The 14,814-nt window shown below is 40.5% G+C and overlaps 1 protein-coding gene across 3 annotated transcripts in view; it reads left to right on the top strand.

Annotated features, from left to right (window-relative positions):
* The window catches only part of SOAT1 (sterol O-acyltransferase 1), a 72,072-nt gene that overhangs the window by 30,590 nt on the left and 26,668 nt on the right, over positions 1–14,814 (top strand). For 2 of the 3 annotated variants that reach the window (XM_044267317.1, XM_044267316.1), the window contains exon 3: positions 10,842–10,900. The exons of the other annotated variant lie outside the window; for it this stretch is intronic. In XM_044267317.1, the coding sequence (XP_044123252.1) occupies positions 10,842–10,900 (59 nt within the window). The remainder of the gene's footprint in view (positions 1–10,841; positions 10,901–14,814) is intronic. 3 annotated transcript variants of the gene reach the window in all.

Raw genomic sequence — 14,814 nt, 5'->3', positions numbered from 1 at the left:
AGCATAAATTTTCTTACGATAAATTATAAGTGAGGTAGAGAACTTTTTCCATGCATTTATTGACTGTTTATTTTTTCTTTGAAAACCTTATTCATATTCTGCACATTTTTTGTTCCCTACCTGGTAGCTGCTATTTTTCACTCATTCACTCATTTATTAAAAGATTCTATTTATTCATTTTAGAGAGAGAAAGTCAGCATGAGCAGGCTGGAGGGGCCGAGGGAGAAGGAGACTCCCCTGACTGAGCAAGGAGCCTGATGCTGGCTGATCCTAGGACCCTGGGATGGTGACCTGAGCTGAAGGCAGAGGCTTTAATCTGCTGAGCCACCCAGGTGCCCCCATGTTTAGTTTTTATATTACCAAATGTTCTTTTGTTGCTTTTAGATTTCTTACTATGCTTAGGAATCATCCAAGATTATGAAGAAGGAAAACATGAATTTTTTAATTTTTTGGGGGGGGCTTTTTGTACTTAAATATTTAATCTGTGTGAAATTTATTTTGAATAATAAATGAATTAGGGATCTAATTTTTCAGTTTTCTAAAATGGCTAGCAGATTTTTCAGTAGTATCTATTAAAACCTGTTCTGTATGAATACTTAATATGCTGATCCTCATTTGTAGTTTTTATTCCTGTGCCCTTAGTACAGACATGTAATGAGTTGAGAATTTCAGATTTTTGAGGTCAGTGGAGTAGTGGAAGGTAGTGGGTGGATTATAGTATCTCCCCTTTTGCTGTTAAGGTTAATTAATGATTGGGGCACCTGGGTGGCTCAGTCCGTTATATATTGAGACTCTTGATTTCGTCTCTGGTGGTTATCTCAGGGTGGTGGGATTGATTGAGCCCCTTGTTGGACTCTGTGCTCAGTGCAGAGTCTGCTTGAGATTCCTCTCTCTCCTGCTCCCTCTGCCCCTTCCTCTGAAGCAATCTCTGTCTTTCTCAAATAATAAATCTTTCTTTTTTTTTTTTTTTTAAGATTTTATTTATTTATTTGACAGATCACAGTAGACAGGCAGGCAGAGAGAGAGGGAGGGAAGCAGGCTGCCTGCTGAGCAGAGAGCCCGATGCAGGACTCAATCCCAGGACCCTGAGATCATGACCTGAGCTGAAGGCAGCGTCTTAACGCACTGAGCCACCCAGGCGCCCCTCAAATAATAAATCTTTAAGAAAAGGGGCACCTGGGTGGCTCAGGTCATGATCTCAGGGTCCTGGGATCGAGTCCCGCATCGGGCTCTCTGCTCAGCAGGGAGTCTGCTTCCTCCTCTCTCTCTCTCTCTGCCTGCCTCTCTGCCTACTTGTGATCTCTCTCTGTCAAATAAATAAATAAATAAAATCTTTAAAAAAAATCTTTAAGAAAAGATTGACACATGATTGATTCTTTTAAGGAATACTTGTAACCATAACATCCTGTGGACTTGAAGCTACTTCACTTACTCTGTTGATTACTTTTCTGTGGGGAGCGAAGTGAAGCTGGGATGAAGACTAAGCAGAGTCAATGAGAGCTTCTTTTTTTAACCCCCAAAATAACCAGGATTCTAAAATGAATTTGAATTTCTCTAGGCAATAAAATCCTGCTAGCCGGTGCCTACACAGTAGCTAATTCTGTACTTGCCACAAAGAGAAAAAGAAGATGTTTGTTAAAAGAACTGAAAGTTGAAAAAATGGTTATTAGTCACTGCTTAGAACTTAGTTGTCTTTAGGAATGTAGTCACTACAAGTAGGCCTTCATTTTCTTTTTTTAAAATTTGTTTTATTTCGGTCTCCTGGGTGGCTCAGTTGGTTGGACAACTGCTTTCGGCTCAGGTCATGATCCCAGAGTCCCAGGATCGAGTCCCGCATCAGGCTCCCAGCTCCATGGGGAGTCTGCTGCTCCCTCTGACCACCTCCTTGCTCATGTTCTCTCTCACTGCCTCTCTCTCAAATAAATAAATAAAATCTTAAAAAAAATTTGTTTTATTTCTCTGCTGCTTGTTGCATGACTTAGGGTTTAGAAGATGGGTATTAGTTCAGGCTCAGTTACTCAGTGGCCATATGACTGTGAGCTAGGTGTTTAATTTCTTTGAATTTTAGTTTTCTTTTTTTAAAGATTTTATCCGTTTGTCTGTCGGAGGGAGCGCAAGAAGGGGGAGCAGCAGGCAGAGGGAGAGGCAGGTCCCCCCAAAGACAGAGCCTGATGTGGGACTCGATCTCAGGACCCTGGGATCATGACCTGAGCCAAAGGCAGATGTTTAACCAACTGAGCCACCCAGGCGCCCCAATTTGAACAGTATCTCTAAGGATGTGGAAGGATCAGGGCAATAGTTTGAAGAGTTAGTATTGAAGATGAGATGGCCTCTGCCTTCTAATGGTAGGAACAACAGAGATAGTGAAAGTTAAGAAAGAAGACATTTAAGGAGTTAGTATCCAAGGTGATCACCTGAAGGTTGCTGGGTAGGTTAGTTACTTGGTTACTTGGACTTGGGCGAAGGTGGAAAATACATGGAGCTACAGGGGTGAGGATTGTTAAATTCATCAAGAGGCCAAGGTGAAGATTTCATTTTTTTATTGCAGGACTGGTTAAGGCTTGACAGCATCAGTTTAGAGTGGGTCCATTTTTAAAATTATCTCTGTAATAATTAACTTCTGTAGTGCGTGACAGTTTGAAATCTGAGAAAGCAAATAGAGGGTGGTATCTGGGATTTTGCTGTGGTGTGGTGGGTCCAGGAAATTGGTGGTGGTGATAAAATGATTGAGGTTAGTAACTCGAGGCTGAATAAGAAAACTGGTAAGGCAAACAGTCTAAATTAAAAAAACAGTTTTGATAGAAGAGAAACTGTTTCCCTATGTTTCTCTTTAGAGCAATGAAATTTTAACTAGACATTCCCCAGTTTGGCTATAATTGGATTACAGGTTATGCCAGCGCTTTGCCTTTTGTCTCTCTACTCTTCTCCTCGTTTTGTGCCCCAGGAGGTTGACCGGAATGGACTGTTATCAGTAAGGTGTGGTGGTGGTGGTGGGGGGGATGTGTGTGGAGGGCGTAGGCTGGGGTAGGGTTGGGAGGGGACTGGCAGAGTAAGGGGAGTGTGTTTGGTTGGTTTCCTCCTTGCTGGGTGACGGTCACTCCTGTCCTCTCCAAGGGGTTCTCTTTGGATTTTCCTGTTTCCTTTCTTTGTCCTTTGAGGCCTAGGTATGGGAATGGCTTCCGTGGTACTTTTTACTAGCTGTAGAATTAATTCCACACCATCTTTTGTTGCTTTTCTTAAATTCTGCCCACGCATGTACATATACACATGTAAAGGGCCCTCTTTAAACTCATCTCAATAAACTAGCTCACCTGGGTCATCTTTATGCTGCCCTCGCTCTGGGAGACACTTGTGCCCGTTCTTAAATCAGTCTCTGGCAAGGGGAATGAAACACAGCCCTTACTGGGGACGCAGCCAACAGCGTTGACCATGGTCTGTTAGCATGTACAAAGTCCCTTGTACTTTACCTGTCAGCTTTGTTGGGCAAATTTATAATTAATTTGCCATCTAGAACAGGAGTTGGCAACCACAGCCTTGTATGTTCATTTGTTGTGTTTGTAGTGAGTGGGCCATATGGCCTGCAAAGCCTAAAATACTTGCTGTTTGGCCCATTTGCTGACCCCTGATTTTAGAACTACACCGTTCAGTGTGGGAGCCAGCAGTGTACTTCGATGTGGTCCAGCCAGTTAAGTGCTTGAAATGTGGCTAGTTAGCATTGAGCTCAGCACTATAATTATAAAATACATACCACATTTTAGGAGCTCACTTGTACCTACCTACCAACCTCTCCCTCCCTTTATTTCTTTTTGAGAGAGAGAGTGAGTATGCCTACGCTGGGGGGCTGGAAGGGGCAGAGGGAAAAGGAGAGAGAGTATCAAGCAGGCCCGAAGCTCTGTGCAGTGCCTGATCTCACAACCCTGAGATGGTGATTTCCGCTAAAATCAAGAGTCAGGCTTAACCTTGAGCTATCCAGGCACCCCTCTTTTTTACTTCTTAATGTGGCTCCTAGAAACTTTAAAACTACTTATGTGGTTCACATTATATCTCTCTGGGACAGCACTGAGCTGGCAAGTGACTGGTCACTTAGAAAATGAGTAGATAGGGGCACCTGGATGGCTCTGTCGGTTACGCCTCTGCCTTCAGCTCAGGTCATGATCTCAGTCCTGGAATCGAGTCCTGCATCTCCAGCATCTGGTTTCTTGCTCAGCTGGGTGCTGTTCCCACTGCTTGTGCATGCATACATGCTCTTGCCCTGAGAGATAGACAAATAAATCTTAAAAAAAAAAAAAAAGGGTAGATAAAAGCTAACCTTACCTTAGGCAAAAGCCTGTTAAATTTAGTTTGTAAAGCAAGCAAGCCTGGCATCTAGAGAGACATTTACCCCAGGTTTTTATGTCTTCATGTTCTCTCCTCTGCCTGAAATAATCTTTCTAGCATCTGTTACTATGATTTTCCTTTATTAACCTGGGACTCAGCTCAAATATTATTTACTTACTCTGCAAAAGCTCCCTCCACTGCACAGTCCTCTGTGTGTTGTAATTATCTATGTTCGCACATTTCTCCTGAGATCCTAAAGGAAGGGTTTGGAGTACATGTGTACCACTCTATTTTGAGTACTCAGTGGGTTTTCATTTAATGAGTCAGATACATAATAGAATGAATAAATGAGTTACCAACTTAATGAGCTTGGTTATCTGCCTTTTCCTTCAGGGTGACTTTGGCAGAGTAGTATAAATATGGGCTTGCTACAGAAAGCAGATTTTTGGTGCAAAGTTGTGAAGAGGTAGCCCAAGTTGAAAAGAGTTTATTGTAGTCCTGATTGCTTTCATCTCCGTTTTACTGGAGGTATTGCTATGATAGCACAGTGCAGTAAGTAAAAAATCTTTTTTTTTTTTTAAAGATTTTATTTATTTATTTGACAGAGAGAGATCACAAGTAGATGAAGAGGCAGGCAGAGAGAGATAGAAGGAAGTAGGCTCCCTGCTGAGCAGAGAGCCCGACGTGGCACTCGATCCCAGGACTCCGAGATCATGACCTGAGCAGAAGGCAGCGGCTTAACCCACTGAGCCACCCAGGCGCCCCAAGAAATCTTTTTTTTTAAGATATTGTTTTATAGGGGCGCTTGGGTGGCTCAGAGGGTTAAATCCTCTGCCTTTGGCTCAGGTCATGATGCCAGGGTCCTGGGATCGAGCCCTACATCGGGCTCTCTGGTCGGCGGGGAGCCTGCTTCCTCCTCTCTCTGCCTGCCTCTGCCTACTTGTGATCTGTCTGTCAAATAAATAAATAAATAAAATCTTCAAAAAAAATTTTACTTTATATACAGTCTTCTGTGCACGCACATGGATCTTAGCTGGAGGAGGGGCAGGGGCGGGGGTGAAGCAGATTCCCCACTGAACGGGGAAGGGGGTTGGGGGGAAGGGAGCATACAGGCTCCATCCTAGGACTCTGAGATCATGATCTGAGCTGAAGGCAGACACTTAGATGAGTCACCCAGGCATCCCTAGTTGTTTTTTTTTTTTTTTTTTTAAACTGACTAAAATGAGGCAGACTCTTGATTTCAGCTCAGGTCGTGATCTCAGGGCTGTGAGATGGAGCCCTGATTCTGCCTCCATGCTTAGAGGGAAGTCTGGGATTCTCTCTGTCCCTGACCACCCCCCCCCTCACTGGGTGCATGTGTGTGTACTCTCTCTCTTTAAAATAAATAAATCTTTTAAAAAATAGTTAAAATAAGACTTTTGATACTTCAGGGAATAAATTTGTGGTATTTCAGTTAAATACTGTAGACTTTACAAAGGTTAGATAATGTTCACGAAGGTAAATGTTGGATGCCTGATTTGTTGGAGATCAGAAGGCTAGGAGAAAACAAAATGTAAATTGGTTTTTTTATGGACTTATCCTTGGGTGTACTCATTAGATGTTATCAGTTAGTGATATTACTAGACCTAGGCAGATCTTTCAGAAGTCGTATGACTTTCAGTCCTGGCTTATCACTATTTCAGGGTCAGTGTTTTAGAAACTTAGAAACCTTGACTTGACTTACGGGGTTGGATGTGTGTCTTTAATCATTGGATGTTAGCTTTTAGGGCTTGCTTCTTTTGACTTTTATGACATTTGATTTTTAAATTTTGAGGTAGGAAGAAAGTAACTTTGTTTTGACTATTACATGAAATTAATTTTAAGGTGAAGAAAAATAAGTAGAATTGGCTTTTTTTTCTTTAAAGATTTTATTTATTTATTTATTTGACAGAGACCGGGAGCACAAGCAGAGGGAGCAGGAGGCAGAGGCAGAAGCAGAGGCCGAACTCTCTCTGTCTCTGCCTGCCTCTCTGCCTACTTGTCTGTCAAATAAGTAAATAAAATCTTAAAAAAAAATTATTTATTTGACAGATCACAAGTAGGCAGAGAAGCAGGCAGAGAGAGGAGGTAGCAGGCTCCCCGCTGAGCAGAGAGCCCGACGCGGGACTCGATCCCAGGACCCTGAGATCACCTGAGCGGAAGGCAGAGGCTTTAACCCACTGAGCCACCCAGGCGCCCCTAAAAAAAATTTTTTTTAAAGGTTTATTTAGGGGGGGGGTATGGGTGCATGGGGAGAGGAGCAGAGGGGGAGGATCTTTGAAGCAAACTTCATGCTGAGGCTCCATGCTGGGCTCAGTCCCACAACCCCTGAGATCATGACCAGAGCCAAAAAACCAAGAGCTGGATGTCTAAGCAACTGAGCTACCCAGGTAAACTTTAATTTTTTTTTTTTTTTAAGTTATCTCTACACCCAACATGGAGCTAAATAAAACTCAACAAACCCATGATCAGTCAAGAGTCACACGCTCTACCCGTTTAGGCAGGCAAGTGCTTCATTCCACTAGGTAGCTTTGATATTCTGAGTGAGGCCTTCAGAGGGTAGTCTCAATGTGAGGAAAAATGCTGTCAAAATCTCTCTCTCTCAAATAAATAAAATCTTAAAAAGAAAATTCGACTGGGAGAAGTTGAAATCTAATTGGCTTTATTAATTGATTCATGAATTGGACATCACCCTTCTGCAAAGTAGAGGGGAGTTGAGAGGAGAGGGCCATGTGACAGGCTGTTACCTCATTGATGCTGATCAGAAAATTCCTGATTGGTTAAAACTGCATTTCTGGAAGTGGTTGCAAATTTAAGTAGGTTACGTTCCTTTTGGTGACTTGTCCTACCATATGCAACTCCATTTTGGGCCTGTGGTTTTCGTTTTAGCACTGAGAAAGTAATTATTTCTGGAAAATTACTTAAAACTTTTGAGTGCCCTGAAGGGTAAGTATAATATGCAGTAGCAATTGTTCACACAAACAAAAATACTCAAGTAGATTTTGCCAAGGAGAATAGATGAGAAAATAGAAATTCTCATTTAAAAATTATTACTAAAATGACAAGAAGTTACCTTACAGTTTTTTCAAAGACTTCGGGAGCTAGAAGTTTTAGTTTTCCACTTCACGTGTTTCAGCTCTCAGTCTGTTTTGTTTATTCATTTGTGTGGAAGGTCTCTACACATGATGGTGGCTGATAGCCTTGGTTCCCATAGTACAACAGGTAACTTTACATTTCACTTAAAATGATAAAAGTAACATTTGCTATTAGATTATGAAATTCCTTTTCTGAAGAAGGTACTATTAATATTTGAAAATAAGCTTTGAAAAAAATAAAAAATGAAAGCTACTATAATGTTTGAAAATGTGATTTGAAAAAATATGAAATACACCATTTCAAGATAAGTCTATGTCAAACTTAGATTCCAGTAAAACTGTAACTCAGAAAAATCTAACCATAACAAAAATTTCCAGGAAGAGATTATTATAGTAAGAAGAGTGAGCAGTGTATGGGCACCAGGTTTAATAGAATGGACATTAGCTTTTGCATTACTATTTAATTCTTCAGTTACCTTAATAGTGTTGAATTATGCTGTGAATGTTTTGCCAAAGGCAAAGGTGCTCCCAGCTGTTTAACAGTTTGTTTTTCCTTCTCCAGGTAGGAAGGATACAAGTTAGATATTTTTCAAAAAAACCTTAAAACCACATTTTTTGGGAAGATTTTACTTGTTAGAGTGCCATCACAAGCAGAGGGAGAAACGGGCTCCTTGCTGAGCAAGGAGCCTGATGCGGGGCTCTATCCTAAGGACCCCAGGATCATGACCTGAGCCAAAGGTAGACAGACCCTTAACCAACTGAGCCACCCAGGTATCGTAAAATTTTTTTCGGGATGAATTATGCAAGATATTGTGTGTGAAGACAAACTGATAAATGAAGGCAAATCTCTACCCATATTGAAAGGGCAGGCAGTCTGCTGCTTGCTTCAATTATAATAGTACTGTGATTCTGTATGAAAATTAGGATCTGTCTGCAAATCTGTGACAGTAATAAATCAAAATATACAATGTATATGGGAGTCATACAGAGCAACAAATTCTAATTAGAAATATTTTAGTACATTGAAAATCAGTTTCTCTTTAAAATCATGAAAAAGATGCTCGTGTTAGTTAATAATTGATTCTAGGGATGTCTGGGTGGCTCAGTGGGTTAAAGCCTCTGCCTTCAGCTCAGGTCAAGATCTCAGGGTCCTGGGATTGAGCCCCATATTGGGCTCCCTTCTCAGCGGGGAGCCTGCTCCCGCCCCCCACCTTCCTCTCTGCGTACTTGTGATCTCTTTCAAATAGATAAATAAATTAAAAAAATAATTGACTCTAGGGGCACCTGGGTGGCTCAGTGGGTTAAACAACCCTGCCTTCTGCTCAGGCCATGATCTCAGGGTCCTGGGATCAAGCCCCACATTGGGCTCTCTGCTCGGCAGGGAGCCTGCTTCCCTTCCTCTCTCTCTGCCTACTTGTGATCTCTGTCAAATAAATAATAAAAATCTTAAAAAAAAAAATTGACTCTAAACCTCAGTTAAACATTAGGAAGCTATGTTAATGTTACTTAGTATACAGAAAGGAATCTTTCAGAATAAGGAAATGAGAACAAAATGAATTTTATTTATTTTTAAATACTTCATTTATTTATCAGAGCAAAAGTAAGGGTGAATAGTAGACTTCCCACTGAGCAGGGGTCCTGATGTGGGACTCCATCCTAGGGATCATGACCTGAGCTGAAGGCAGATGCTTAATGGACTGAATCACCTAGTCATCTCAGAACGAAATGAATTTTCTTGCCCCCTGCAAGAACAAGCAAAAAACAAGTCTGTACCCATTAGCAGTCGTTCCCCATTCCTCACACTTCTACCCTTGGTCCCTGGGCAACAACAAGCCTTCTGTCAATCTCTGTAGAATCCTCTCCTGCATTTCATGTAAATGAAATCTTAAAATATGTTGTTTTTTTGTGACTTTCATTTAGCTGTTTTCAGGTTTCATACATATTAAAGTGTGTCTCATGTTTCTCTCCTGTCTGCTGGGTAATATTTCATTATATGGATCAAAAACATTCTGTTAATATTGAGTTAATGGATATTGGAGTTGTTTTCAGTTCGTTATGGATACTGCAGCTATAAACATTCATATTCAGGCTTTTGGCTGGACACGTTTCATTTCCCTTGTGTGTATACTTAGGACTGGGATTTGGTCGGGTGGTAGCTCTGTCAACCCTTTTGAAGAACTTTCAGACTGGTATTTAGAGCATCATTTTACATTTCCACTAGCAGTGGAGGAGGGTTTTAATTTCTTCATGTTCTGGCCAACACCTTTTTTACTCCGTGTGCCCCCAAACAAAAAACAAACAAAACCTCTGTTTATTCTTACCAAGTGGATACCATTCTTGCAGATTTTCTTGTTACAGGTGTTTATAAACACTTATCTAATTGTATCACAAAAGAACTGTCACATCCAGTCCCTGAAATAACACTCTTCTCAAACAACTTTTTTCCTCTCCCCAGTTTTATTGAGCTCAAATTGACACATTAACATTGTATAAGTTTATGGTGTACAGTGGCCAGCACTTGTTATTTTTGATTGTAGTCATACCATGGGTGGGCATGAAGTACTGTTTTGTCTTGGTTGTGATTTGTGTTTTACTGGTGGCCAGTGATACGGAGTATCTTAGTATTGGCTATTAGGATATATTTTGGGGAGTAGTGTCTGCTCAGATACTTAGCCTATGTTTAAACTGGATTACTTGTCTTTGTATTACTGAGTTAGAATTCTTTGTGTGTGTGTGTGTGTGTGTGTGCGTGTATATATATAAAGTTCCTGATTACATTTGCAAAATTTTTTTTTCTTGTTCTGTGAGTTGTCTTTTTACTTTCCTTATGTTGTCCTTTGCAGGAATAAATTTTGATGAAGTCCAGTGTATCCAAGTTTTCTACTGTTGCTTGTGCATTTTTTGTAGTCACAGTTGCAAGATCCGTTCAGAGTCCAATTTCTCATGGTCAAAATTGGATCTGAAAGCATCATACGATTAATACAGTTCTGATTATTGTGTGTACCTAGTTTTGTTTTTTCTTCCTAACATTTTTTGGGGTAAGATTTTATTTATTTGTTGGAGAGAGAGAGCGCAAGCAGGGGAAGTGGCAGGCAGAGGCAGAAGCAGGCTCTCCCTGCTGAGCAGGGAGCCTGATGCAGGACTCAATCCCAGAACCCTGGGATTATGACCAAGCGGAAGGCAGACACTTAACCAACTGAGCCATCCAGGTGTCCTTAACATTTTTATATATAAATTTCCTTCTATTGATTCTGCCCATGCTGCATTTTTTAAGAGTTACATCATGTTTTGTGGTTGTATTATAACTTACATAGTCATCCTTTTGCTTGTTTTTCAACTTCATGATTTAAATAGTGCTGGTTAATAGCTATATCCATCACCTTAAGAGTTGGCCTTGTTTTCTTTCTTTAGGTAGGATTAACTTAAAACAGTTGATGGCAAAGAAGATACAGTTGACAGCAGAGGCAGAGGTAAGTAGTAGCTTCCTGTTGTGAAACAAGAATGTAGAGTTAGGGTAAGGGATTTTGTTTAGAAAGTGTTTGATGCTCTGTTGCTTAAAGAATAATTTACCTTCCTTCTCAGTTGACACTATCCTGCCACTTCTGTCGTCCTACACATAAGAACCTGATTGTTTTTTTCTCCCCATCCTGCCCCCCACTCTCAATTTTCTAGCTTTTATTTATTTTATTTTATTTTATTTTTTAAGACTTTTAGCTGCTGCTTTGAGAGCGAAAGAGAGTGAGAGAGAACATGAGCGGGGGTAAGGCAGATGGAGAGGGATAAGCAAACTCCGGCTGAGCAGGGATCCTGATGTGGGGCAGATCCCAGGACCTCAGGATCATGACCCCCGTGGAAGGCTCTTGACTAACTGAGCCACCCAGGTGTCCCTCATTTTCTGGCTTTTACCAGCAGAACTTGATTTTAGTGAACCGTGATAGAGTTGAATGTCTGTACAAGTGCTATATGAAAGGTTCTATCACCACCTGTCATGGTTTGTAGTGAATAGGCTCAGCAGTAAATCTAAAAGTGGATTCCTGTTGTTAGTTAGGGAGGGTATGGCTTGAGCAGAAGTATGGAGGTAGGAAGCTTAGACTATCTCTTGGAAATGTCACTTCAGTTGATGGGCATCTGTGCTCCTGTTAGAGCATGACAGAAAGAAAAATACATTTGGACAACTGGGACTAGATTGTTAAGCATTTTCCCCCGCTATCTTCATGCCCTCTTCATAAAGCTCTTTCTTCTTGTAACTTGTAACTTCTTGAAACTTGTAACTAGTCAGAATACTGCATATCCATCAAATTCTAGCTCAAATGCTGCTGCTTCTGTAGTTTGCTAAGTACCAGCTTGAAATGGTGTCCTTCCTTCCTCCTTTTTACTTCTAATCACCAAAATTTTTTTGGTGAGCTTATAGACTTAGGAATGTTTTAATTGGTAATACGATATCTAATGAGATTGAACATCTTACCATTGTTTGTTAATTGGAATATTTTTGAGGGAGATATATTAGGAATGCTATTTTGATAGCAAAGTTGAAGATAATGTATGGACTTGGGAGATGAGACACGATAGGAAGCTGTTGTAATATTCTAGTATTCTATAGGGTAAACGGGCAGGGAGGAGAAGGGAACTCCATTTAGCAGTCTAGTCCCTTACGGGCTAGACCGTGTACTAGGTGGTTTACATACATAATTTTATTAAATTATCTGATTTACAAAGTTGATTTCTAAATGGTTACCTTTGTTTTTTTATGGGTTGATGCTTACTAATGTGAAAGGACCATTGAGGTTGACAGGTATGTGAATATTATTTGGAGGCCATGAAATGTACTTGTTCTTCTCTTTTGTGGGCTTTTAGAAATAATTGTTTCTTTTTTTAGAGAGGAAGAGGGGCAGGAAGGATCAGAGGGAAAAGGAGAGAAAAAGAGAATCTTAAGCAGGCTCTGTGTTGGTGAGGACCCCAAGGCGGGGTTTGATCTTAATACCCTAAGAGTGTGACTTAAGCTGAGATCAAGAGTTGGTTGCTTAACCAACTGAGCCACCCAGCTGCCCCTAGAAATAATTTTTAAAACAAATGAAAATGGGGACGCCTGGGTGGCTCAGTTGGTTGAGTGGCTGCCTTCGGCTCAGGTCATGATCCCCGTGTCCTGGGATCGAGTCCCGCATCGGGCTCCTTGCTTGGCGGGGAGCCTGCTTCTCCCTCTGCCTCTGCCTGCCACTCTGTCTGCCTGTGCTTGCTCTCGCTTCTCTATGACAAATAAATAAATAAAAAAAAAAAGAAAACAAATGAAAATGAAAAATCTTTTTAGTCATTTGTAGTTTTGAGTCATACTCTGACCCAGTTCTCAACTAGGTTGGACCATCTTCCCCTAAGCTTTAAGGTGAAAACATGGTTCTAACCATCTCCAGGGTTCTGTTCAGCTCCAGTAGTCTGTGTCATTGCATAACTAATCTAAATTTTTGCTCCTAATTCACTGTTTCCTGGTGTGAAAGAAATGGATAATCTGTAGATTTTACTGGGCAACTCTTTCAGCTCCACAGAACTGGAATTGTCAGATAAAATTAGTATACTTCGCTAAATTTGAATTTCAGATAAATAATTTTTTAGTCATCATATACCATTTGAGATATAATTACACTAAAAAAGTCATTTGTTTATCAAATTCACATTTAACTGAGTGTCCTATATGCTTATTTGCAAAATCTGGCAACCAACAAAGGACTTTCTGAAAGTTGAGCTACACAGATAGAAGAGCTCGTATTAAAGAAAGGTGTGGAAAGGTTGTCAGGTATTGAAACTCTAGACTGAAGGGAAGACAAATGACAAGAGAGGATGATGAAATTAGTGGGTTGAACTGATTGAATCTGTTAAGGTCATGTCTAGGTACAAATACTGTCTGTCACTAAAAAAGTTTTTAATTATTGAATTTAAAAAATCCAGTGCTAGTGGTATTATACAACATTATGTGTTTATTATTATAATTATTATTTTTAAGGATTTTATTTATTTATTTGACAGAGGTCACAAGTAGGCAGAGAGAGAGGAGGAAGCAGGCTCCCTGCTGAGCAGAGACCCCCCCCCCCAATTCAGGGCTTGATAGGACCCTGAGATCATGACCTGAGCTGAAGGCAGAGGCTTTAAACTCACTGAGCCACCCAGGTGCTCCCATGTAATTCTTAATCATGACCTTTTGAAGTCCTTAGAATTGTGTTATAATAAGACTTAAAAGCTCTTGGAACAGTCCAAGGGAGATTCAAGTGATTAAATCCCAACCAATTTACTGTTAATAGATAAATTAACTTTGTTTTAACATTGTGTTAATGAAACTATTTGAAACAGTTTCTTTGGTTGTAAATAAAAGAAACCTACTTCTGGCTTAAGTATAAAAGGAAACCTTTGAAAGATACGAATGTATCTCATAGAACCCCAGAAGTTGAACACTTAAGTTTTGGAAATGGAAAGGCTTTAATAGCAAGAGATCATGTATTTCCGAATTTTTCAGTTAATCAGATTTTCAGTCCCCTTTCAGAGTTTCAGATTTATGAGAGAGAATTGGGTTTTGCCCAGAAGGGCAGGGCCATATAGTATCGCCCTGGTCTAACCACTGAGGACAGTTTCTGAGAAAAGTGAGTATGAGAAGAGTTAAAAGGGAGTGAGTGCCTTGATACTTACGAATATTTGTAGAACTTTCATTAATTCATACAACTTTATAGAGGGAATCCTAGATCTAACGTGAGGGGATGAAAAATTACTTCCTATTTCTATTTCTTAAAAACACATATTTATTGCAACATATTTCGTTTCCTTCTGGTGTGGCATTTAAGATACTATTTCACACATCAGTACCTTATACTGTTGCGTAACTATTAAATGAGCAAACCATAATGAGTAAGGCTCAGATGGCATGTCTGCAAATGAGGACTTCCCTTTATGGTTTATTGCTCATCCAAGAAACCTCTTCTAAAAAAGTGAGTGGTTAGATAGGGCCAATCTATTTGATTTATTGGCAGACTGCTGGAGCGACAAGTCTCTTAAGTTTTTCCTGCCCAGAAATTGTTTGGTTATTATGTACGTTGAGGTTAGGTTGTGCTATAGGAGACTAACATAAGATGAACACAAGTAATTGTGGCATTGTGTGTTGCCCTTCCATGTAAATGATCAGAAGTGGGAAGGCTAGAATGGTTATGGTGACTCTGTGGTCCTCCCAGGACCGTGGTCCCTTCTACCTCTGTGTTTCGGATTTTGTAGGCTGTGACTTTCCTGTTCATTGTCCAGATGACTCAGCCACTTCATCTGAGTTCCAGGGAGTAGGACTGAGTTAGGAAAACAAGAGGGGGTTGATAACTAACAGCCTCTACTACAGCTTGTTCATTCTCCTTCCCTGCCC

This window comes from Neovison vison, chromosome 10, assembly GCF_020171115.1.
Source record: "Neovison vison isolate M4711 chromosome 10, ASM_NN_V1, whole genome shotgun sequence".
NCBI lineage: Eukaryota > Metazoa > Chordata > Mammalia > Carnivora > Mustelidae > Neogale > Neogale vison.
The sequence above is the reverse complement of the archived record's forward strand: the minus strand, read 5'-3'. Positions and strand labels throughout refer to the sequence as shown.